Source organism: Coregonus lavaretus (assembly GCF_964263955.1).
Source record: "Coregonus lavaretus genome assembly, chromosome: 2".
In the NCBI taxonomy this organism is placed as follows: Eukaryota; Metazoa; Chordata; class Actinopteri; order Salmoniformes; family Salmonidae; genus Coregonus; species Coregonus lavaretus.
This window is the reverse complement of record NC_139989.1, coordinates 13,581,978-13,609,525: the sequence shown is the minus strand read 5'-3', so window position 1 is coordinate 13,609,525 and position 27,548 is coordinate 13,581,978. Positions and strand designations below refer to the sequence as shown.

The following is a 27,548-nucleotide window of genomic DNA, read 5'->3' as shown; positions in this document are numbered from 1 at the left end:
AACTCAAAACACATTAGCTAGATTGCTAACTCTAAATATAACACCTACTGCTAGTAGCCATATATTAATCTAAGAGTAAATGTCCTAAAAAGAAACTTGTAATGAGGCCTAGTGCACTCGCAATGGCCGATGTGCAATTTCGCAAGCTCCTTATTTCAAAGCCATATCAGATATCTTGATTGTAAAACAGTGTGCTTTGACCTCAATAACGATCGGTGAGAAATACAAAGTATACCTACCGAAAGCTTAGACCCTCCTCTCTTTAATATGGACAACTAGTTGCTTCCAAAGTTGTGTTTTTACAGCAGCCCGCCCCAACGAAACAGGCAGGCACAGTGGCAGGGCAGACACTTTTATTACAGGAATCATGAGGATAATGTACTTTATTGTTTAACAAATTCATGGTTTTAACTGCCCCAAAATGTGGACGTTTTGATTGAGGTGACCAGGTAGAACATTTTTTTACTCGCAAAGCCAAGTCTAAGGTCGCTAAATGCGACTAAATGGTTACAGTCTGGAGCCCTGTGTTACATGCTACTGCTTACAATGTGACAAGAATAGATCATGACATATTGACATGATTTGTTTTGTCTGAATATGCTTTTTAAATTTATGACTGTGGTAACCAAATGTTATTTTTCAATTGGTCAAAATAAGTCACAAAATAGTCTTACATCCAAGTTCTCAAGCTTCAGTTTAACCTACATCCTTGCTATATCTGAACTCCACTCCTGCCAGGCTAAACAAAACACTAGTGCATTGTAAGCCGATACCACCATCAAGTGATTCTGAGGAGACTTTGATGAAGTCATGCCCGTCTCACCTGACTAGGACTTCTGGGTGCCCATGCTGAAGCCTGTTTTGAAGATGCCATCTCTAGTCTCATTTATGGATTCATCTATCGGACTTCCCAATGCCTCCATAGGAAGGACCATTAAACTGATTGTCAGAGCGTGATAACTTTAACATACTCTGCAATATAGTGTTACTTATTCTGGATGAATAATAGATTGTTGAAGAAGGTGAGCCCAGCCGTGAGTGACTACAGACCGCTCTTGCTGATTAACACTGATATCAAGGATTGATACTCAAACATGTAGACGCACTCTCAGAGCAGTAAGTATATTGAAATTATAATTTGATTTCAGGTCTGGCTGTTAAACTGATGCTTTTGATGGTTATGAGAATCATTTGAAATGGACTGCACAGTAGGTCTCAGTCTTTGGCCTTTTGAGATGTGCACACTGAAGTTTATTGTCAATGCATGCAAAGAAGAGTGTTTGTGTAGTTGGAGCTTGTCTTATTTGCAAGTCATTGGGAGTGACTGCATGTGAGCATGGTGTGTCTTTGGGTAGAACCAGGCTTCTTCCCTCTCAAAGGTCAGTGAATCTTTATGTTGTATTAACTTTTTACATGTGATGGTAGTTGTCAACAGGCTTGTTTCTGTAAAACTCTGGAGCTTCAGGTCATTGTTACAATAATATATCTATAAGTCTATTGTGAAGTGGGTCACTCTTAAGAGCAGTTTACTTTACTCCTTTATCTGTGTGAAAACATAATGACAGTAGCAATGGTTGAAAATGTAATATATTTATGGAAATACATATCTGAGGTGTGTTATTAACAACCAAATGTTAGATCAGAGCATGCTAGCAGGTAATATTCTATGTGGATTTTTGTGCTGGATTCCGTGAAGGCTTATCAACAGGAGAGCAATAAAATATACTCTTACATTTGGTTTACACTTTAAATATTAAAGCACATGCTTCCCTATAAATGACTAATAATGTAAATACAGACAATCAGGGAGACTGTAATGGCCAAGACAAGTTGACTTTGATATACCCAAATGAGAAAGTTTATCCTGGCATGCCTTCCAATGCCAAGGTTAAGACGAAACTTTAACCCACTCATCAGACACAGATTAACCAGGTCTCATTACCCCTTGTGGCGGTCAGATAGGGTCTCCTGTTTCTCTTAAGGGCCTCAACCAGCCAAACTTGTGTCTTACTGAAACACAAATCAGGTTGACCAGTGCGTCACATTTGTAGCCGTTTATTTGTATTATGGGTCTTGTCAATTCGAATTGGTGCAGAAAGTTAGATCGAAACTCAAGGTATGGCATATAGAGGTAGTACACACTCTTTTCTCTTCTTCATTATTGAGTTTCTCTGCTCCTAGCAGCTAATCCTTCTACCTAAACACTTCAGTCTGAGCAAGCAGGCACACACACACTCACATACACACACACACACACACACACACACACACACACACACCACACACAGTCAGAATCTCCTCCTAGGGTTAAGTCCCCACAGCATGTGTTAGTGTTAGGGTGAGCCAGCCAATTCTTAGATCTCACCCATGTCTTCTATGTTACAATATGTCATCACGTATAGAGTTGTAATACATTATTTACAATTTCTGTGGGTTACTTAGGCCCTGTACATTACACTAACAAGCAGCTCTATTATGGCAGACTTGAACGCCTGTATAGAAGCCTAATTGCTCTGCATAGGTAATTGCTGATAAATGTCCCTGTAGAATAATGTATGTAATCAGGTTTAGTCACAAACCTTAAACTTTTTTAAACTGATTTATTCATGTTCATTTTTAACACAAACATTTAAACAAGAGACATTTTCAGACTGCAAAAGCATTGTGCAAAGTGCAAAAAATACCATAAATCTCATTAGAATCTGGCATTAAATTGAAACTTTTCTTCAATTATGTGCACTATAAAGCTGTGACTATTTATGCATTGCTAAGTTTACTCAACTCTATTTAAATACTCGCTTCCTTTATAATGCATATTGTTGAAGAAAAGTTACAAATTAACTCACACTGTGAGATTTCAATGAGGTTTAGAGTAGTTTTAGCACTTTGCACAATTATTTTGCGCAAAGAAAATGTTGCCCTGAATGTATGAAATACAGAGTTTATGTGTAGTGGTTCAACAGGTCATGAAACATGGGAACTACACTTTACATGTTGTGTTTATATTTTTGTTCAGTACTGATCAAAAATATATACACAACATGTAAAGTATTTCTCTCAAATTTTGGCCACAAATTTGTTTACATCCCTTTTAGTGAGAATTTCTCCTTTGCCAAAATAATCCATCCACCTGACAGGTGTGGCATATTAAGAAGCTGATTAAACATCATGATCATTACACAGGTGCACCTTGTGCTGGGGACAATAAAAGGTCACTCTAAAATGTGCAGTTTCGTCACACAACACAATGCCACGTATGTCTCAAGTTTTGAGGGAGCATGCAATTGGCACGCTGACTGCAGGAATGTCCACCTGAGCTGTTGCCAGAGAATTGAATGTTCATTTCTCTACCATAAACCGTCTCCAACGTAGCTTTAGATAATTTGGCAGTACGTCCAACCGACCTCACAACCGCAGATTACGTGTAACCACGCCAGCCCAGGACCTCCACATCCGTCTGAGACCAGCCACCCAGACAGCTGATGAAATTGAGGAGTATTTCTGTCTGTAATAAAGTTATTTTGTGGGGAAAAACTCATTCTGATTGGCTGGGCCTGGCTCCCAAGTGGGTGGGCCTATGCCCTCCCAGGCCCACCCATAGCTGCGCCCCTGCTCAGTCATGTGAAATGCATAGATTAGGGCCTAATTTATTTATTTCAATTGACTGATTTCCTTATATGAACTGTAACTCAGTAAAATCGTTGAAATTGTTGCATGTTGCGTTTATATTTTTGTTCAGTATATTTATGTTATCCTAACAAAACACTGTACATGGATAACAGGGATTACATGCAATAGAGTTAATACAATGCTCAGTAGTCAATTCTGTACAAGACCACCAAGAAGAGAAATGGATGGCACTGTGTCTTTAGCAAGCACCATATTTTTAGGTTGCGCTAATCAGCTTTGCTTTGTGTATGAATGGGCATCTATATGGGGAAAGGCTCATGGTGCAACTGGCTAATTCCTCTTAATCCTGACATATCTCCTACTACTTAGAGATTGTTTCCAATGGAAGGAGCGAGGGGATTGCTAGCGAGATTAGCGCTGGTTAGCTCCTCCTCTGCTGTTTACACTCATAGTTGCTTTCCCTCTCTCACTCCCTCGAAGCTAACCGAATTCACCGAAAATGGATTAATTCTCCTCCAAATATGTCCCCAGGCACAATGACAAAACGATGTAAGTTTTTTTTTCTGTTGTTGGTTTTGGTGTTGTTGTGGATTAGATAGACAAAGTTGTGTGAGTTTGATCAGGGGATAACCTTGGCCTGACTGATCTGGCCCCATGGAGGTGTACTGTGTGTGGTTGTCAGCTGTAACTTACTGCCTGTTTGGTTTGTTTCTAAACCACATTTTACATGCAGACATGGCTCTTTGAGTGTTGGTTGGATCTTTTTATTTGGTTACTATCATTTGTTTTCTGGGATGGGGGAGGGCTATCTTGCCCCCATTATCTTCCTGTGATTGTAGGTCATGCAGTGTAAAGCCCCCATTCAGGAGATGGAAGACCAACTGGGGCTGCAGGTAATGTGATGTGTCCTCTGCTCTAGAGATAGGGACTGATATCCCTGCTTTGACTCTCGATTCTGGATGCTTTTGGAAATGGGAACATACACCCCTGTGTGAGTTTGCAGAATGTGGGTCAGAATACAAACTTTACTTAATTTTTCAAACATCCAAGTTAAGGAAACTCACAGTGGGATGCAATCTCCACATAGGTAGTGACTGGAGGAGTTGACAGGATGCACGTACCTATAGGCCTTTAACTTGAGCTGTGTCTTTATAGCCTAATTAGGCTGAGATACAGTGCATTCGGAATGTATTCAGACCCCTTCCCTTTTTCCATATTTTGTTACGTTACAGCCTTATTCTAAAATTGGGTCTGAATACTTATGTAAATGTGATATTTCCGTTCTTTATTTTTAATACATTTGCAAAAAAATTGAAAAACCTGTTTTTGCTTTGTCTTCATGGCGTATTGTGTGTAGATTGATGAGGGAAAAAAACAATTTAATCAATTTTAGAATAAGGCTGTAACGTAACAAAATGTGGAAAAAGTCAAGGGGTCTGAATGCTTTCCGAATGCGCTGTACTAGTAAGCGCTTTGTATTGGTCATTATATTCCCAAAATGTTTGTTGTTGTTGGTCTTTTAGAGATTTCCTATTATGTCTAGTTGCCTTTTCAGATACGCAAACTGTAGTACGTCCATCTATTCACTAATACAGTATAAGACAATTGGTTGAACATTGCTGGCCAGTGGCTACCATCAAAGTACACCATCAAAGTACTGAGAGTCCTTCTTCCAGGTGGAATGATACACTCACCCTTTGGTATTTTACCTTACATCAAGACAGTAGGCTTATTTAGGCCTTCCTGTTCTATCCCATTGTTGTCTCTGATGTTAGAGGGATCATCCATTAGGTTTTGTTTTGGAAGCCTTTGATCGCGTAATGGACCCAGAGAAACTTCAGCCTGAGTTCTCGGCCCACGCTAACAGGGCAGTCATTTGTTCAGTACTGGTGCGTCTAGTGTTTTCAATGTCCAAGGGGTAGGGCTCATTCCCACTCACACACGCATACACACCTACACATACACACACATATTTACTCTAGTTTGTTCATGTGTTTCACCTAACCTCCTGCCCAAAAACACACATTGCTCTAAATGTCATAACCCTCTGAAGTCTTCAGTGGTGTTATGTGGACTGTGTCAAGGTGCATTCCATAGGACATGCACCCCTGTTGATAAAACTAACACAAATGTATGGTTGTATTGGACATGTGAGGCATGCACTTCTATGTTTCCGTTCCACTCTCTGGATGATTCCAACTCTGTATCTCTCTTAGTTGGACAGGATATCAACCTTGATAACTGTCTTTAACCCATTAGATAGTAATGAGACAAATTATAAATATAATGATTGTGTTGATTCAGATTCAAATTTCAACAGATGGGAATGATTAGTAGCATTAAATGTAGAATATTTAACAAAAGTAATTGTGAGTGCTTTAAGATGTTGATTGATGATATTTCATGGAAAGTGTTTATAATCAGGCTGATGTGGAGTCTGCTTACCAAACTTTTCTCACATCTTTCCATTCTGTATTTCACCACTGCTTTCCCTTAGTTAAACCACATAAGAGAGCAGCAGAAGGGTTCTGGAAACCTTGGTTTACAACCGGTCTCAAAAAATCCTCAGTTAAAAAAAACAAGTTGTATAAAAAGTTTCTCACAAATCCTTCTCCCCTGAATTCTGCAAATTACAAAAAGTATAAGAACAAATTTACTCACCTACTTCGGATATCCATCAAAATATATTTTACTAACAAATAGTGGTTTGGTTCATCAGGCTTGCTTCCTAACTCTATACTCTAGCTTAATTTACTGGAATATTGTCTGGGCCAGTACATATGCCTCCTACCTACACAAATTACTCACCATACAATTTACGACATTAATGCACACCAATTATGCACTTTCATCTACAAATACTCATACCTCCCAGACAATTGACCTAAATCCTTCAATGGATTCTTCCAGGTTAATTCTGAAATCCATCTATATAACGCAAGACACTGCGATAACCTTCACCCTCCCCACTGCTACACCTCACATAGTCAATTCTCTATCAGATACAGAGGTACCATACTCTGGAATTCTTATACTCACATTGCTAAAACATCATCATCCCTCAATAACTTCAAGCGAAGACTGGGGGTCAGCCTGATGAACCAAACTACCCAATAATCCCCTCCATGTAGCCTAACTCTCACACTCACACACATTCACACACACACACACACACACACACACACACACACACACACACACACACACACACACACACACACACACACATAATCAAACATGTTTTTTCTTGTATATCATGTACAATTATAATTAATATGCTTTGTTTAACTGATTGAGCAATTTTAGCCCTTTTGGGCTTCCAACCTCACATGCATACCGTTTTTACCTGTTTTTTTATCTGTACTGTTTGGTCTTTCACTTATTTTCTTCAGTGTGAATAAATAAACCTAAAACATTGGCTGTATTTCGGGTCTTTTCAGTCCGTTAATGACTATAACATCAAACAAACAAAAGGGCTACCTTCTTGGCACATCAAATCAAATGATTCACATCTCTGCAAAGAAGCAATATTGCTCCAGTCTTGGCAGTTCTACATATTTCCCTCCAATTGTGGTTACCATGGTTGCATGCTTCCATTCATGCGAGACGGCATCCCTAGCCGCATCCTCAGAGCATGCGCAGACCAGCTGGATGGTGTGTTTATGGACATATTCAATCTCTCCCTTTCCCAGTCTGCTGTCCCCACATGCTTCAAGATGGCCACCATTGTTCCTGTACCCAAGAAAGCAAAGGTAACTAAACTAAATGACTATCGCCCCGTAGCACTCACCTCTGTCATCATGAAGTGCTTTGAGAGACTAGTCAAGGATCATATCACCTCTACCTTACCTGTCACCCTAGACCCACTTAAATTTGCTTACCGCCCCAATAGATCCACAGACGATGCAATCGCCATCACACTGCACACTGCCCTATCCCATCTGGACAAGAGGAATACCTATATAAAAATGCTGTTCATTGACTATAGCTCAGCATTCAACACCATAGTACCCTCCAAGCTCATCATTAAGCTCGAGGCCCTGGGTCTGAACCCCGCCCTGTGCAACTGGGTCCTGGACTTCCTGACGGGCTGCCCCCAGGTGGTGAAGGTAGGAAACAACATCTCCACTTCGCTGATTTTCAACACTGGGGGCCCCACAAGGGTGCGTGCTCAGCCCCCTCCTGTACTCCCTGTTCACAGCAGAGGGTGCACCCCCCTATCCACATTGACGGGACCGCAGTGGAGAAGGTGGAAAGCTTCAAGTTCCTTGGCGTACACATCACTGACAAACTGAAATGGTCCACCCACGCAGACAGTGTGGTGAAGAAGGCGCAACAGAGCCTCTTCAACCTCAGGAGGCTGAAGAAATTTGGCTTGGCACCTAAAACCCTCAAAACTGCACAATTGAGAGCATCCTGTCGGGCTGTATCACCGCCTGGTACGGCAACTGCACCGCTCGCAACCACAGGGCTCTCCAGAGGGTGGTGTGGTCTGCCGAACGCATTACCGGGGGAAAACTACCTGCCCAGGACACCTACAGTACCCGATGTCACTGGAAGGCCAAAAAGATCATCAAGGATATCAACCACCCGAGCCACTGCCTGTTCACCCCGCTCTCATCCAGAAGGCGAGGTCAGTACAGGTGCATCAAAGCTGGGACCGAGAGAATGAAAAACAGCTTCTATCTCAAGGCCATCAGACTGTTAAATAGCCATCGCTAGCACATTAGAGGCTGCTGCTGCCAATTGAAATCACTGGCGTCTTTAAGAAATTGAATACTAGTCACTTTAATAATGTTTACATATCTTGCACTACTCATCTCATATGTATATACTGTATTCTATAATATTATATTGTATCTTAGTCCATGCCGCTCTGTCATTGCTTGTCCATATATGTATATATTCTTAAATTCCATTCCTTACTTAGATTTGTGTGTATTCGGTATATGTTGTGAAATTGTTAGATATTACTTGTTAGATATTACTGCACTGTTGGAGCTAGAAGCACAAGCATTTCGTTACACCCGCAATAACATCTGCTAAACACGTGTATGTGACAAATAAAATGTGATTTGATTTGATTTGATTTGTAACTTCCGCAGCGTTTATCCTTGTTGGAATTCCACTGAGATTATTGTAATTGTAAGGGTTGTTCACAATGTCCTGAGAACATTACTCAAGGATACTTGATTAACTCCAATACACAGCGTGCACAGGCCTTGCGCTTTGAACATTGGATGCTGATGCTGAGCTACAGGACTGTTTTGCTAGCACATACTGGAACATGTTCCGGGATTCTTCAGACAGCATTGAGGAGTATACCACATCAGTCACTGGCTTCATCAATAAGTGCATCGATGATGTCGTCCCCACAGTGACCGTACGTACATACCCCAACCAGAAGCCATGGATTACAGGAAACATCCGCACTGAGCTAAAGGGTAGAGCTGCCGCTTTCAAGGAACGGGACTCTAACCCGGACGCTTATAAGAAATCCCGCTATGACCTCCGACGAACCATCAAACAGGCAAAGAGTCAATACAGGTCTAAGATTGAATCATACTACACTGGCTCTGACGCTCGTCGGATGTGGCAGGGCTTGAAAACTATTACAGACTACAAAGGGAAGCACAGCCGTGAGCTGCCCAGTGACACAAGCCTACCAGACGAGCTAAACCACTTCTATGCTCGCTTCGAGGCAAGCAACACTGAAGCATGCATGAGAGCACCAGCTGTTCCGGACGACTATGTGATCACGCTCTCCGTAGCCGATGTGAGTAAGACTTTTAAGCAGGTCAACATTCACAAGGCCGCAGGGCCAGACGGATTACCAGGACGTGTACTCCGAGCATGTGCTGACCAACTGGCAAGTGTCTGCACTGACATTTTCAACATGTCCCTGACTGAGTCTGTAATACCAACATGTTTCAAGCAGACCACCATAGTCCCCGTGCCCAAGAACTCTAAGATAACCTGCCTAAATGACTACCGACCCGTAGCACTGACGTCTGTAGCCATGAAGTGCTTTGAAAGACTGGTCATGGCTCACATCAACAGCATAATCCCAGAAACCCTAGACCCACTCCAATTTGCATACCGCCCCAACAGATCCACAGATGATGCAATCTCTATCGCACTCCACACTGCCCTTTCCCACCTGGACAAGAGGAACACCTACGTGAGAATGCTATTCATTGACTACAGCTCAGCATTCAACACCATAGTGCCCTCTAAGCTCATCACTAAGCTAAGGATCCTGGGACTAAACACCTCCCTCTGCAACTGGATCCTGGACTTCCTGACGGGCCGCCCCCAGGTGGTAAGGGTAGGTAACAACACATCTGCCACACTGATCCTCAACACGGGGGCCCCTCAGGGGTGCGTGCTCAGTCCCCTCCTGTACTCTCTGTTCACCCATGACTGCATGGCCAGGCACGACTCCAACACCATCATTAAGTTTGCCGACGACACAACAGTGGTAGGCCTGATCACCGACAACGATGAGACAGCCTATAGGGAGGAGGTCAGAGATCTGGCCGTGTGGTGCCAGGACAACAACCTCTCCCTCAACGTGACCAAGACAAAGGAGATGATTGTGGACTACAGGAAAAAAAAGAGGACTGAGCACGCCCCCATTCTCATCGACGGGGCTGTAGTGGAACAGGTTGAGAGCTTCAAGTTCTTTGGTGTCCACATCACCAACGAACTATCATGGTCCAAACACACCAAGACAGTCGTGAAGAGGGCACGACAAAGCCTATTCCCCCTCAGGAGACTAAAAAGATTTGGCATGGGTCCTCAGATCCTCAAAAAATTCTACAGCTGCACCATCGAGAGCATCCTGACTGGTTGCATCACCGCCTGGTATGGCAACTGCTTGGCCTCTGACCGCAAGGCACTACAGAGGGTAGTGCGTACGGCCCAGTACATCACTGGGGCAAAGCTCCCTGCCATCCAGGACCTCTATACCAGGCGGTGTCAGAGGAAGGCCCTCAAAATTGTCAAAGACTCCAGCCACCCTAGTCATAGACTGTTCTCTCTGCTACCGCACGGCAAGCGGTACCGGAGTGCCAAGTCTAGGTCCAAAAGACTTCTCAACAGCTTCTACCCCCAAGCCATAAGACTCCTGAACAGCTAATCATGGCTACCCGGACTATTTGCACTGCCCCCCCACCCCATCTTTTTACGCTGCTGCTACTCTGTTAAGTATTTATGCATAGTCACTTTAACTCTACCCACATGTACATATTACCTCAACTACCTCAACTAGCCGGTGCCCCCGCACATTGACTATGCAACGGTACCCCCCTGTATATATAGCCTCCCTACTGTCACTTTATTTTATTGTATATATAGCCTCCCTACTGTCACTTTATTTTACTTCTGCTCTTTTTTTCTCAACACTTTTTTGTTGTTGTTTTATTCTTACTTTTTTGTTTAAAATAAATGCACTGTTGGTTAAGGGCTGTAAGTAAGCATTTCACTGTAATGTCTGCACCTGTTGTATTCGGCGCATGTGACCAATAAAATTTGATTTGATTTGATTTGATTTGATTTGAGTGGAGCTAGTTGGGGCTTTAACAAGACATTTTAATTCACATTGGCCATGTTCTTCCTTTCCCCCTCTCTTTCCCAGGAGATCTCTCATGAAGATGTTTCCACAATCAGGGAAATCGATTATCTTCGACACCTTTCCTGATCCGACAGATACCTGGGAGATCATCGAGACCATCGGGAAAGGAACTTATGGCAAAGTCTACAAAGTGCTCAACAAGATCGATGGCAGCAAAGCGGCTGTCAAGATACTGGACCCCATCCATGTGAGTGATGTTTCCTTACTTAGGTTCTGAAGTATTTGTGTCTGCATGTTGAGGTGCATGCTTTTGAAATGAGCATGTTGTGGTTTGGTATTTAAAGCCGGCCAATACTGGGAATGTCCTTTCATGCCATGCAGGTGTTGTGGTTACTATATATTAGTGTGACTGGCCGGTAGTAGCCTTTGGTATGTTTATGGTCCTGGGGAGCCACAGTGAGGACACATCACATTACCTGTAGCCCCAGACCTGTCATGTGGGGAGTTTCAGGGAGCTTCAGGCCCTTGGCTACCATCCATGATGAATAGAAATGACAAATTAGTCAGGCACGTGGTTTTCGGACATGTGAAGTTTCACATGGAATTTCCCGTTTATTTTTCACACATTAGAAAAATGTCACATGTGAGGAAAATGAATGACACATTTTCGGACACGTGTGAAGTTTCACATAGATTTTTTCACATGACTCAGACACATGGTTTCTCAACATTTCACATGTGCTATTCTAAGTTTCACATGTGTGCTTTTGTAACCGGCGGTATTGGAACCTGTGTCTCCCACAGGAGAAGCCAATGTCTTGACTATTAGACCAAGAGGGCCAACACTGGGTTTCACTTCCAATGTATAGTTATTATCAATTTCTCTCAATCTCAGAATATTGACTGTTCAATAGGGCTGTCAAATGACAAAACATGTAAATTAGTTAATCGCAAGTTTTGCTGTGATTAATTACGATTAATAACAAATTCTGAATTTGCTCAGATAGAGCTGTCGTTTGAGCTTTTTTATATAAAGAATATTGACGTCTTGATTTTGTCCAAAGTAACAGTTAGCAAAATCAGGTAAATTGATAAAGCTCACTTTCTTTAACCTCAAGGTAAATTTGTTTTGACATCGCATTGTTGTTTTAAGCTGTACTGTATAGATCATGTATTTTGAATGCTTTCAGACCATGTGATTAATCACAATTTTAAAAAATTGTGCCTGATTAACTCTGACAGCCCTAATTAAAAATAAACTCTTTGTAGAAAATTATATTTTTACATCCATTCCAATAGCAAACACATTCACACAATTTCAGATACATTAAAATCCCTTTTAAGCCTGTGTATTAAATGTAACAAAAACCAATGGACAGCTAACAATAACAGAAGCTAACAAAAATAGCTAGCTAGCGGTTAGCAATTAGCATGCAACCGTTATATACAAATTTCATAAAAAGTTACATTCTAAAATACATATAATTAGCGTGGTTCATATGTACACATGTAAATACACTCAATATGAGCCCTTGTTTGTAAAAATATATATATATACAGTGGGGAGAACAAGTATTTGATACACTGCCGATTTTGCAGGTTTTCCTACTTACAAAGCATGTAGAGATCTGTAATTTTTATCATAGGTACACTTCAACTGTGAGAGACGGAATCTAAAACAAAAATCCAGAAAATCACATTGTATGATTTTTAAGTAATTAATTTGCATTTTATTGCATGACATAAGTATTTGATACATCAGAAAAGCAGAACTTAATATTTGGTACAGAAACCTTTGTTTGCAATTACAGAGATCATACGTTTCCTGTAGGTCTTGACCAGGTTTGCACACACTGCAGCAGGGATTTTGGCCCACTCCTCCATACAGACCTTCTCCAGATCCTTCAGGTTTCGGGGCTGTCGCTGGGCAATACGGACTTTCAGCTCCCTCCAAAGATTTTCTATTGGGTTCAGGTCTGGAGACTGGCTAGGCCACTCCAGGACCTTGAGATGCTTCTTACGGAGCCACTCCTTAGTTGCCCTGGCTGTGTGTTTCGGGTCGTTGTCATGCTGGAAGACCAAGCCACGACCCATCTTCAATGCTCTTACTGAGGGAAGGAGGTTGTTGGCCAAGATCTCGCGATACATGGCCCCATCCATCCTCCCCTCAATATGGTGCAGTCGTCCTGTCCCCTTTGCAGAAAAGCATCCCCAAAGAATGATGTTTCCACCTCCATGCTTCACGGTTGGGATGGTGTTCTTGGGGTTGTACTCATCCTTCTTCTTCCTCCAAACACGGCGAGTGGAGTTTAGACCAAAAAGCTCTATTTTTGTCTCATCCGATCACCTGACCTTCTCCCATTCCTCCTCTGGATTATCCAGATGGTCATTGGCAAACTTCAGACGGGCCTGGACATGCGCTGGCTTGAGCAGGGGGACCTTGCGTGCGCTGCAGGATTTTAATCCATGATGGCGTAGTGTGTTACTAATGGTTTTCTTTGAGACTGTGGTCCCAGCTCTCTTCAGGTCATTGACCAGGTCCTGCCGTGTAGTTTTCCTCTGTAGCTCAATTGGTAGAGCATGGCGCTTGTAATGCCAGGGTAGTGGGTTCGATCCCCGGGACCACCCATATGTAAAAATGTATGCACATGAATGTAAGTCGCTTTGGATAAAAGCGTCTGCTAAATGGCTTATTATTATTATTATTATAGTTCTGGGCTGATCCCTCACCTTCCTCATGATCATTGATGCCCCACAAGGTGAGATCTTGCATGGAGCCCCAGACCGAGGGTGATTGACCGTCATCTTGAACTTCTTCCATTTTCTAATAATTGCGCCAACAGTTGTTCCCTTCTCACCAAGCTGCTTGCCTATTGTCCTGTAGCCCATCCCAGCCTTGTGCAGGTCTACAATTTTATCCCTGATGTCCTTACACAGCTCTCTGGTCTTGGCCATTGTGGAGAGGTTGGAGTCTGTTTGATTGAGTGTGTGGACAGGTGTCTTTTATACAGGTAACAAGTTCATACAGGTGCAGTTAACACAGGTAATGAGTGGAGAACAGGAGGGCTTCTCTGTAGCTCAATTGGTAGAGCATGGCGCTTGTAATGCCAGGGTAGTGGGTTCGATCCCCGGGACCACCCATACGTAAAAATGTATGCACACATGACTGTAAGTCGCTTTGGATAAAAGCGTCTGCTAAATGGCATATTATTATTAAAGAAAAACTAACAGGTCCGTGAGAGCCGGAATTCTTACTGGTTGGTAGGTGATCAAATACGTATGTCATGCAATAAAATGCAAATTAATTACTTAAAAATCATACAATGTGATTTTCTGGATTTTTGTTTTAGATTCCGTCTCTCACAGTTGAAGTGTATCTATGATAAAAATTACAGACCTCTACATGCTTTGTGAGTAGGAAAACCTGCAAAATCGGCAGTGTATCAAATACTTGTTCTCCCCACTATCTAAGAGCCAAAACATTTATAACGGAAATAAAATATCCTCAGAAACGCCATCTTGTTCTCATTGACTTGCATACAAAAGTAGACTAGCTAGCTAGCTTCTTAGCTTGGCTACACTCATGAAAATCGGATAATCGCACTTGTTTTTCACTCGGTCAAAACAATTAAATTATACATAAAAAAGACCAGAAAACTCAACACAGTTTAGTTAAACAGGTAATCTCTAGATTTAGAAAATGTATCCATGTGTACAAACTTGAAAACAGGATAAAAAGCGCTAGATATGGAGAGCTAGCTTCGCTGTTCTTTTCACTGGACTTCTTCCAATGGTCACGTACCAACGTACGAATAAGAAACACTACAAATGCCTCTCCCTTGTGGTAGCGCATAGTATACATGTACTGTATATCAATGCAACACCATGGAGGACTACAATAAAAATGGAGTGGATGGCTCAGGAATAAGAAATCATACTTTTTTACGCACTTGAATTGTTATACTCAGGTAGGAAACATTGCTACTGCAATATGTTAACACTACCTTTTCACATGTGAGGAGAATAACATTATTTCACCCCCATATGTTTATTTATTTATTTATTTTTTTTTATTTATTTTTTTTCTTCACCTTTATTTAACCAGGTAAGCCAGTTGAGAACAGGTTCTCATTTACAACTGCGACCTGGCCAAGATAAAGCATAGTAGTGCAATAAAACAACAACACAGAGTTACATATGGGGTAAAAAACATAAAGTCAGAAATACAACAGAAAATATATATACAGTGTGTGCAAATGTAGCAAGTTATGGAGGTAAGGCAATAAATAGGCTATAGTGCAGAATAATTACAATAGTATTAACACTGGAATGCTAGATGTGCAAGAGATTATGTGCAAATAGAGATACTGGGGTGCAAATGAGCAAAATAAATAACAATATAGGGATGAGGTAGTTGGGTGGGCTAATTTCAGATGGGCTGTGTACAGGTGCAGTGATCGGTAAGGTGCTCTGACAACTGATGCTTAAAGTTATTGAGGGAGATAAGAGTCTCCAGCTTCAGAGATTTTTGCAATTCGTTCCAGTCATTGGCAGCAGAGAACTGGAAGGAATGGCGGCCAAAGGAGGATATGTGAACTTGCAATTCCACATGTGAAACTTCGATTTTCACATGTGAATTTTTTTCAGATGTGAACTTGTAATTCCAGATGTGAAAGTGAGATTTTCATATTAAGAGTTTTCTTACATTTGAAACTGCAAATGTGATTTTCACATGTGATTGTTTTTCACGTGAACATGCAATTTCACATGTGAAACTGCAATTCACGTGAGGTGAAAACATGTTATTCTCCTCACATGAGAAAAGGTGGTGTTAACATGTGAACTCTAAATTTAATACATGTGAAAATATGGTTTCATGTGAAATTTAAGCTCAACATGTGAAAACAGACATTTCAAATGTGAAAATGCGATTTTCACATGTTAAACTGCAAATGTCTCGTTTTTTTTGTAAGGGCCGGGTCTATCTCACTGGCTTCTGCTCTCCTCTGAGGCTCCGTCTTCTCTTTGGTCACACTCCATCTTTTCTCTCTTTCTTTATTTCCTATTCTCTATCATTTTACATTTACGTCATTTAGCAGACGCTCTTATCCAGAGCGACTTACAGTTAGTGAATACATATTTTTTTATACTGGCCCCCCGTGGGAATCGAACCCACAACCCTGGCGTTGCAAACGCCATGTTCTATCAACTGAGCTACATCCCTGACAGCCATTCCCTCCCCTACCCTGGACGACGCTGGGTCAATTGTGCGCCGCCCATGAGTCTCCCGGTCGCGGCCGGCTGCGACAGAGCCTGGATTCGAACCAGGATCTCTAGTGGCACAGTTAGCACTGCGATGCAGCGCCTTAGACCACTGCGCCACTCAGGAGACTATGTCTCTCTCTCTCGGTCAGTCTTCTGTCTCCACTGCAGACTTCCCCAACCTCCTCATTAAAATTGTTATTTCTCTTTCTTTCTCTTTATCAATTTATATATTTTATCTATCTCCATCTCTCTCTCTCTGTAAAGCTTAATATCAGCCTCCCTTTATTTTGTTAACAACACAAAGTCTGGCTCTCGGGTCTCGGCACACACTGCAATTTTTATTCACTAAGCATCATCTGTAGATTCACCTAGAATGTCCTTTCAAGGCCCTACAATTACATGAAAGAGGGAAATGTTTCATTGTCCATTCACAAAACATATTTTTTATTACTGATCTAGAGAAAATACACGTTTGAAATTAACGTGGTTGCAATGGCTATAAAATTGAACTAACATTTTCTTCCTCTCACTCGGTTTTGAGAAATGAAATCTGGTGAGATGCTGAAAAATATGACACAAACAGCACATTGCTATGTTGAGATGAAAGAACAAAATATCAACTACAATAGCTACTTGACTGTAATAGGTTTTTATTATTGGCCCTGGAGCTCAGTAAGCACTTGACTTTAAACATGAAGTGTTTACAATTCCTAACAATGGTTTCTTTCAAAAGAAGATACTCAAAGCTATACGTGGACAAGGTTTAATTAGATTATGCAACTCTTGTTTTGTTCATTCGCTTTTCCAGGTAAAATAGAAAATGGCACTATTAAGTGAAAGCGTAATGAACAGTTATTTTTATCCATTAAATTCTAGCATCATCTTAATAACTGTCTCATTAGTCTGTAGAGAGTTTGTTACTGTTTTTCATTATCGAAGAATAATTATCTATAGACCGTTCTCTGAGAGGAGCATCATTTTAATCAATCGGTTGATTGGTTCCTGCAGAGAACACCTGCATGCAGTCACATTGGAATCTCAAGCTGGTTGCTAACATTGACCCCCACACACAGTACATGTACAATATCACTCATTAAAAATGATCTGATTCGTAAGCATTGAGATTACACTTTAGTAACCACTCCCCTTAAAGCTGTTGGCTCCGTTATGACTGTTTAATTCCTCTTTGTGATGCGAGCATGTATTGTGATTTGGCATATGTTTCAATACAGAACATGACAAAACAATTTATCATCACATTTGGCTGCAGAACGCCAAATTGTTACAGATAGATAATTGAGGATTCATGGCAAATCTTCTGTCATTTTAGAATGTTGACCCATGTTGGTTATTGTTTTCCAGGATATCGATGAGGAGATTGAAGCAGAATACAATATCCTCAAGGCTCTCTCTGACCACTCCAATGTGGTCAAATTCTTTGGGATGTACTACCAGAAGGATGTCAAAAACGGGGACCAGTTGTGGCTAGTTCTTGAGGTAAAGCCTACAATGTTTTTTGCTGTACATCAATGTGGACAGAATGGCTAACTATTTACATTGACATTTTAGTCATTTAGAAGACGCTCTTATCCAGAGCGACTTACAGGAGCAATTAGGGTTAAGTGCCTTGGTCAATGACAGATTTTTTCAGCTAGTCGGCTCTATACGCAGTAGACAGCACAGTGGTGAAGGTGGGGACAAGGTATTATGTAACAGTATAAGCCCCAGCAGGAGGTCTGGACGTACAGCTTTCCCATAGAAGGCCATATGGGCTCTGGTATCATTGGCTCAACCTGTGCCGTGCTGAGAGAAGCAGAGGGGGGATTTATATTACCTGGTCCGTCTCCGTCTCCACGAATCAGCGTGGACTCCTGATTTAGCTCTTGTCTGGCTGAGCGCAGTCTATTTTGGGTGTCCAGGGGCTGTTGTCACAACTGCAAATATACGTTTAATACCCTTTTCATACTACCCTGCAAACGCCAACATATTGTCTGGCTCAGGTATTTTGTTTTCACATTGTCCTTTCCAGCACAGTTCAAGCAACTTATGGTGGATTCGTAACCAGTTTAGCTCAGCTCGGCTTAGTAGTGTTAAAAGGGTATAGGTGTCATGAATGCTGGCCGTCAAGGGCCACAGTATTTGCTGTTCTTCTCAAGTCAATGGTTTGAATGATCAATTAATACAGTTTATTGACCAGAGTTGTTGATTGAAAGGTATGGATGAAAACCAGAAAGCATAACTGCTCTGGAAGAACTGAGTTGGGGTTACCTTCTGTAGAAGCCCCATCATTGGAAGCCCATGTTCAATAATGGTGTGATTAAGACTCAACCTCAGGTAAAAGATTTAGCTGAGCAATGTGCGTTAAGATTATAGCAAGTATCCCCAGGTGACCCTTTTATACAATGCACATAAACATGAACATTAAAAGATCAACATGCATAAATATTGTTCAAACTTAAGCATTTGTTGTTACAGTTTAGTAGTGAGTTTTTAGGGGAATACAAAGGCACAATGTCAGCAGTCCAGTAAACTTGTCAATGTTACTTATTGTTCTACTGTAAGTACAGTGTAATGCCTCTATTAAAAAGGATTTCCTAATTTCAACATGTCAAGTCAAGCACAGTATTTGGCTGGCTCAAGAGGAAGAATAACTGCAGTGAAGTCGGAGACTTTTGCCTGGCTGCTTTTTATTCATACAATGAAAAACAACCTGATCCATCTGAACGTACTGACTGTGAATTTCATGACTCAATTTGAAAATGGTGGTATTTGAGAGAAAAAATCAAGGGGGCCTTGTTGTTGTTATGATTGAGAGAGGCAGTGTGGCTCGTAGCTCTGCATTCTTCATATTTAATTTCCCACAGAAGCCCTTTGAACAGCCCAAATACACGTGTAATGGAGGTCAACCTGCGTCTGAGGAAAGTGTTAGCGAGGTCTGACGCACCACTAGCTGAGCTTTGTGCTGTCTGAAAAACATTTTTACATTTTTGTCATTTAGCAGACGTTCTTATCCAGAGCGACTTACAGTTAGTGAATACATGTTTTTGTTATTATTTTTTTTATACTGGCCCCCCATGGGAATCGAACCCACAACCCTGGCGTTGCAAACGCCATGCTCTATCAACTGAGCTACATCCCTGCCGGCCATTCCCTCCCCTACCCTGGACGACTCTGGGCCAATTGTGCGCCGCCCATGAGTCTCCCGGTCGTGGCCGGCTGCGACAGAGCCTTAGACCACTGCGCCACTCAGGAGCTGTGAAGATCGAGAGAGATTGTTTCAAATATAATATGAATGGCTGGTAATAATGGTCAGCTTGCCCAAGAGGCTCTGGTGGGAAAGCTCACAGCGCCAAAAGTCACACCTGCTGTCTGTGTTAGATGTTCAGATTCCAGTTGTGTGTTTGTTTGTGTGTAATAGCATAATATCTTTGTATGTAGGCATAGGTGTAGGATATGTTACCAAACAGTGTTTGCCAGTGTAAGTGTGTGTGTGTGCGTGTTTGAGTTCTGTGAGTGTGAATGTGAATGTGCACGTGATTGTGTGTGCACGTTTGTGTTTGTGTGTACCCAGCATTTGTTTGTGAGCCCCTATCACAGAATGCAGGACAAGCAACCTCTCTGCTGTGCCTCAGGGAAGGTTATTTAACTTAACTGATGTTGTCCTCCATGCCACTGTCTTCTGTGTGATGCTTTAGACTGTTTCCATTACCCGTAGCCTCTTTTACAAGTCTGTAATCTAAGGTAAAGTAGCCAAGCTTGAACAAAGCTCACACATTTCTGTTATCCATGCTCAGAGGGCTTGAACATTATCATCTATCCCCTCTCTGTGTAATGCTAGCCCAGTAGATCGTTTTCACATTGCCAGTTTATGTTTCTGTCTGGCTCTCCTCAGTTTCCTTCTCGGTGGAAGGGTCGTTTAATCACCTGTCTGACTTTAGATGTCAGGCTCCTCTCTGAATGAAAGTCGTACTTCAATCCAATAATGTTACCAGCAGGAGGACAGGGGTTTTCTGTTAGCATAATCAGCAAATGCATACTCTGAATACAATGTTACCACAACATTCAGACTTTCAAAGCATACCAATCAAGGACCGCAGTCTTAGTTTGAATAAATCCTATTCTGTCACAAGGCCAGTGTTGATATGTACCAATTGTGCCTTTGTTTTAAGTCCTCGCTAGGGCTCCCTGAGGTATTTCAGTGGAACACAATTACCACGAGTTAGAAAAGCAAAGCCAGTGTTTGGGGGAGTTCAGCCAGCTTTGCTACTTTGTTTGCTCTATCTCCACTGTGTTTTGCATATCTGTATGCAAACTCTTTCCACACGCAAAAACCTCAAGCCAGCAGCCCAAATCTGACGGACTAATCCACAGGGCTGAAATCACTGCCTGACAGTCGCGTTACTGGACATAGTGTGTATGTGTGTGTGTTTGTGTGCGTGCATGCCTGCGTGTCTGTGTATGTGTGTGTGTGTGTGTGCGTGCATCTGTGTGTGTACGAGTGTTTGTATGAGAGTGTGTGTATACAAAGGGAAAGGGGAAGATACAAAGGGGTGAGGATGGGTGATAGAGGATGCAATCACCATGGTTACGGTCCTTCCTTCTGAACTGCAATTTTCCATGTTTCATTGTGGATCAGAGGATCCCCTCTCCTCACGCCACACTGCTCATTATGACGACGATCTGCACAAATTGCATCCTTCACTTTGTTGCTTCCTCATTGGGCTCTGCTCTGGTGCTTATAACTCAGTCTCTCTAGTGGACTCCTTTATGATAGATAGCGGATGTTGGGAGATGAGGGAGCTTTCATCTCTTGCTCCCAATCTGAGTCCATTGAAGGTCTGAGACCTCAACCCTATCAAAACTTCAAAGATACCAATAAAGGAACCAATTTGATTCTCTAATTGGGAATATTGTCGACCTAAATGGTATACCTTGATATTTTTGGTTCTCATGGTTGAATGGTAAACCCAAGGAACTGTGCTATTGATTCTCAAGATAATATTCCACATTGCTTTTTAAATTTACTTGGTACTTTATGATGAAAAAGCCATGACCTAACATAATTAGGAGTTTAGTTAGGAGAAACTTTAATTCAACTTCAATGGCCTCCTATCTTTGAAAACACACAGCAGTGTTTCAGTCCCTTATTATACATTAAGCAAACAACCTCTATAACGTCAGCCTAATGTTACATTTTGTATTATTATCTTTGTGGTACTAATAGCTTTTCCAGCATCGTATTAGTCATAAATTGATATTGCAGTCTATTCTGTGCCCATGTTGTATTTATGATTTTTATTCTAATCAGTGGACATTAGTCTTCTCCTCACTAACAGCACATAAAACATTGTTAATTAAGTGATACTGCCTGAGAAGCCGGTGTTTGGAGGATATTTTGGCACAGGTGTTGTTAGGCCCGAGACAAAGTCAAGGCATTATCACTTTTATACAATGTGTTACCAACATATTCAAATAATGATTGACATATTTTCATTAAAAACTTTATTTAGATTAATTTATTCATACTATTTAATCCTTCCATGAGATATAGTCCTGACACAAATCTTGGGTTGCTACTCAAGCCGGCTGGTCGTTCATTCTATCGGTTATGTTGCAAGTGACGAGACCCAGTCGTGAAGTATTTTTGTTCTCAATCTATGGACCTTCGTTATAAATGTTCCATTGCCATGATGGCTAGCAACATTCTTATCCCTTGCTTGCTACCTAGCCAACTTTGGCTAACACAGTCACATCAAACAGTGCTGCCAGAATAACAGCCAAGTAGCTACATTTGTGTTTGTTCAAGCTGTTTTCTAGTGACATTAATTTAGATACATCCATAACAATGATGTGCGATTTTGCCTGGCATAGAACATTTGCTCTCTCGCCAGGACACTATTCAGAGGAGCTAGCCAACTACACAGCTAACACAATCACTTCAATCTGAAGCTGGAATGACAGCAAACTAGCTGCATGTGTGCAGGGCTAGCTATACCTATGCCTGACTACTACTGTTTCCCCTCACTGAGTTGCTACAGTATGTCGAGGTTCCTATTCCTCACAGAGATACGGTGCCTAATGCCACCCTGTCTTACACTTACAGTGTGTGCTTTTGGATGACATGAGTAAAGGTAAGCCGGTGTAAAAATACTTGTAGCCATGTCATTCAGTATCAAAGCTCAAAGGATAACCTCTGAGCTGATAACACCAGAGTTAAACTGCAACGCAAACCCTTATGTAGGTAAGCTAGTGTCATCATCACAGTGTTACGCCAGTTGTCGTCAGCTTTGTTGACATTGTTACGTCATGAATCGGAATGGGATCTGTAAATGAATAGGTCTGGCTACATATTGTATAGATTTATTTTCAAACCAATGAAAATGAGCCAAAACAACGAAACTATTACCGTTAAGCACGTTGGCATGATAAGTATTGCAGCACACTGCAACCATTCATTCTATGACCACCATCCCACCATAATGATGAAGGATCATTGCAGCGATGGCATGTTTAATGCAGATAAACTAACAGGGGGGAGACTGCGTTCATTATACACCAGGAGGCATAAATATTGAGACAGCGATCCCTATGATAGGGCTAGATAATTATTCCGTCGGTGAAATGAGCTGAGAAGATGGATCCGTAGTCTGACGTTTAAATAGCCCGGTACTCTGCTTTTTTACTCACATATATCAATCATGGTGTGCTGCTGCTTCAAACCCTGGACCACTCTGCCCCTGTGTACCCAATACCTTCATTTTAACAGCAATCCAGTGCTCTGTTCTACGCTTTAAGTTGTGAAATCATTTCATATAAGGTGTTAATAGCATGCATCTAATCATGTTTTATTTTATTTTTTAAACACACTATTTGTCTTCCAGCTCTGTTGTCTTCAAGCCTCCATTTTACTCCCTTAAAAACACTGTCCTTGTTCTCCCCGACTCCAAGTTGTCTCCAACCCTGGCCGTCATTAATGAACAATGAGGTTTATAATGGCTTTGTTTGTTAGGGCTTTTCATTAAACACAGTCAGAAATCAGAGACCTTGGCCAGAGAACGTTTATCCCAGGAGAGGACCAAACACGCACACCATGCACTCACTCACTCACACACACACATACACACACAATGATAAAGCTTCCTTTTTGTCACAAGTTTAAAGCTAACAAACGAAAACATGAGATATGTACATGTTGGAAAAAAAACTTGCGTAGCTGTTCTTACAAGAAATCTTTGTGTCATTTTATGGAGACGTGTTTTGCTGCTCACATCTCTTTGTGCTGCAGTAAACAGAGATCTACACCATTATACTGATCAATATAACTAGCTGCACCTAGAGGAAACATCTCCAAGCTTAAAATGGAATGCCCAATCAAAAGGGGTGGGTATGGGGGGGCATACATATTTGTCTCATCATCATCTTTTTTTTTTCTTCTTTTTTTTTTTATGGTCTTTGATACATTAAATTAATTTACATGACAAAAGCAGCACCTGATCTGTATTGGATCATATCCTGTTCTGTTTCGGGCTTACTGGCCAAACCTTTGAGCTGACAAAGAAGAACTATGGTGATTCACAATATGCATTTCTTTTGAAGCTGTCTTGTTGCATTATGGTAATTGGTTAAGGTCCACATATCCTATAGGCGGGATCATCATGTGATGACTCACAGTACCCAGTGACAGCTCTTAGCTAATGATTGACAGGACCCAGTATACCAATGATGATGACCCAGTATGGAGCTCAGAAAGCCTCACATCCCTACCACTAGTTAGCTATCGTCAATGGGTTTCCACTAGTTACCACAGCCACAAAGTCAAAATGGCTTTTAAGGTTAGAGTTAGGCATAAGGTTAGCAGTGTGGTTAAGGTTAGGGTTAAGGTTAGGTTTAGAATCCGATTTTAAGAAGATAAATTGTAGAAATAGGTGGGGTTTATGACTTTGTGTTTGTGGTGACTAGTTAGTGTATTTCATACCATCCCTCCATTTTTATTGTGGGTATAAATAGCAGGCTAAGACTTTTAAAGCCAACAGCTAGTCTCTTAGAAGGTAGAGGGATGGAGCCGGTGATGGCAGCTAGCAGTATTAGCCCCTAAGTCTCAAGTCATTTCCATCCAACATGTGAGGAGTTATGTTGATGTCTTGTCCAAAGCTGACTGTAATAATGTGCCCACAGTCTCTCAGGGGCGATAACCGTGAGGTTTCAAAATGAAGCCAATATCTGACATTAAAGTGTATGTTCTTCATGTAGGCTTGTCTGAATTCTGGGGATATTTGACCCATGTTGACAGAAGGTCTGACAGAGCTAGTTCTATCTGATTTGATGGGTTCTGGTTTAGGGCCAAATGTGAGTATTGATGGAATGAACTATTCCTGGATGTGTACCTGTAACAGTAGTTGGCAACATGACTTGAAGTGACTCAAATGCAAGAACGTAATAAGCTAATATGCTAAATCTAGGTAATCCCAAATAAAACACAATGTAACAAAGTGTTAAATTTAACACATCGTCTTCAGTCAGCCAGCGGGTGCGACTGCCTCTTTCAACATGTCCAAAATAATTAATGTTAGCGTTAAATGCGGGACTCTAGAAGACCAAACAGTGCGGCTGGGAGAGAGAGCGCTAACGTTTCGCTTGGCTAATGCTATGGCACTGGAGCCTAGCTAGCTCATTAAAATGGATCGGTCTGCCTTGCCCTGTGTAATTTAATGATGACAGGTGATCTCGGCAGTGATGTGGACTCTGACGTCAGGCTCAGCCGACTCTCTGAGACACTCCTGTCGGCAGAGGCTTCTGATACTCTCTGCTTGACTGCAGTCTGTCTGCAAAGGCTGATAGGAAATAGCCGAGGCTTGCAGGAAGTGAAGTGAAGTCTTACTGTTACAGTTTCTGGAATACTGGGGTTTTGACTGAGTGTCTATTTAACAATGTTTTTCCATATCATCAGGACAGACAGACAGAGACAACATACCACGGTTTAGTCCTTGCAAGGGCAAAGCAGTTGGCCCATGTTCAGCCCTCTAGGGGTCTGTGTGAAGCTCTCACATCTTTTACATTTTAGTCATTTAGCAGATGCTCTTATCCAGAGCGACTTACAGTTAGTGAGTGCATACATTTTCATACTGCCCCCCGTGGGAAACGAACCCAGAACCCTGGCGTTGCAAGTGCCATGCTCTACCAACTGAGCTACAGGGGACGCTTGACATCCATCTGACTTCCCTAACACTACACAACCTGGCTGCCACATATCTTGTCTGCCGTCATCACACGTCATGACGTCCATATCTAAGTGTTGAAGGAAACATAAGAAAATAGGAGAATTTAAGCACATCAAAGCAACAGTATTTCCATCTACAGGTTTTTGGCTAAAATGTCCAGGTACAGTTCATGATGTCATTGACCTTAACAAGGGCCCCATGACCAGTGGAAGCAAAATAGCCCTGTATCATCAAAGATCCACCACCATATTTTACAGTAGGTATGGGGTTCTTTTCTATATTATGCATCCTTCTTTTGATGACAAATGTTTTGGGGCTCTTTGGCCATGCATACCAGTGGTTGAAAACCAATAATTTTTTGTTAAGCAAATATTTTTCTCTGAGTAATTTTATTTTTTAGAAAGTAATATAATTTTCTAATGTAATTTTAGAGCATACAATATACGTCAGTATTTGTATTATTTATTTTATACCGTTTTTTTTGTTGCTCATCTTTATTAAGGGTGCCAATAACTACGGTCATGACTGTATATTCCAACCATTTCCTTTCTCCCATTTAAAAAGTGCACACTGTGTACTCTAAATTGTAGGCTAAGTGGAACAGGCAATTTACAACTCCCTGTGGTTAGCTCAATTAATGCATGTAACTGGCAGAGAAACATGAGGGCAGAAACACACTGCACAATGGCTTTGGGCCATGTGGGCAGAATGGTAATGAGATCACAAAATGGCTCCGTCTTTTTGGGAACTCATTACAAAGTCACAAACAGAGAAGCTATCTATAAAAACATGGTTGTGTTACTGCAATTTTCCCCGATCCATTTGCCATCCTCATATATTTTGGAAATTGAGTATTGAAAAAAATGTTTTGCTTGCATATCCGTGACGTGTGAATGATCATGGAAACAAATATCACTAAAACTGTATAAACTCTCTATAACTTGTTACAATTCCATCATAGTAGATGAAATCCCTCTTATGACATGATTACATTGACGATTACATTTTGTGTTTTGTGACTCACTCTGAGAATGATTGTGAAACATTTTTAGGTTGTCCTCCACAGGAGGGTGCTTCTAATTCTCCGTAACCACTGAGTGTTCTTCCCTCATTATCCTTTCAATTCACAAGTGAGACAGAGATGTCTCTGATTATAGGAGTATAAGTGTTCTACGCATAATTAGACAAATAGAAATGTCCCTTTCAGAATGCAAAATGCTTTTATGCATGCAATTCCTCATGAAAATGCAGGCAAAACAAGTGCCATTCATGAGAGTGCATAGACAAAATATTTATTGCTTGATTCAAGCTTCCCGCAGATGCAGATGAGATGTCTTTGTATCATTCTAGAAAGTACTTAGACACAGCTACTTAGATTGTCATGTTATGTGGCACTCTGTTTCCTCCACATCTCAGTAGACACTCAAGGGCGTTTTCTCTTTATCTGGAGGTCAGTTGACAACGGCCCAAAATAATGGGGTATTATTGTTGCCTTGGCAACACATAGGGCAATTTTCTGTGATTTTCAGGCAGGCATTGACATTGATAATAGAGCCACATCTCACTTTATGGAGATAGATTATACTACACACACTGTAACATAGCAACCTTATGTAATATGCAGAAAGTTACAGTTCTTCATACAAGAGAGATTTGTTGTGTAATCAAGCTTAGGTTTAATAAAAAAAATTTGTAGTGTAAAATGGGTTCTGATTATTTGGTAATCAAAACAAATCAAATGACTCAAGTTTGTTTTCCCTTGAAATGCTGCTCAGTAAAGCTGTCTGCCAAATGTATACTTTCAAACACTTTCCATGGGTTTTCGTCAAGGCATATGCATATGCAAGGATTTTAATCTT

The 27,548-nt window shown here is 41.3% G+C and overlaps 1 protein-coding gene across 1 annotated transcript in view; it reads left to right on the top strand.

Moving 5' to 3' along the window:
* Positions 1-11,273: 11,273 nt before the first annotated feature.
* myo3a (myosin IIIA) overlaps positions 11,274-27,548 on the top strand; it is a gene marked incomplete at its 3' end in the record, with an annotated part of 83,082 nt that continues 66,807 nt past the window's right edge. Inside the window, exons 1-2 of the mRNA XM_084173203.1 lie at positions 11,274-11,453; positions 17,834-17,968. Of these exons, the coding sequence (XP_084029329.1) occupies positions 11,280-11,453; positions 17,834-17,968 (309 nt within the window). The 5' untranslated portion in view covers positions 11,274-11,279. The remainder of the gene's footprint in view (positions 11,454-17,833; positions 17,969-27,548) is intronic.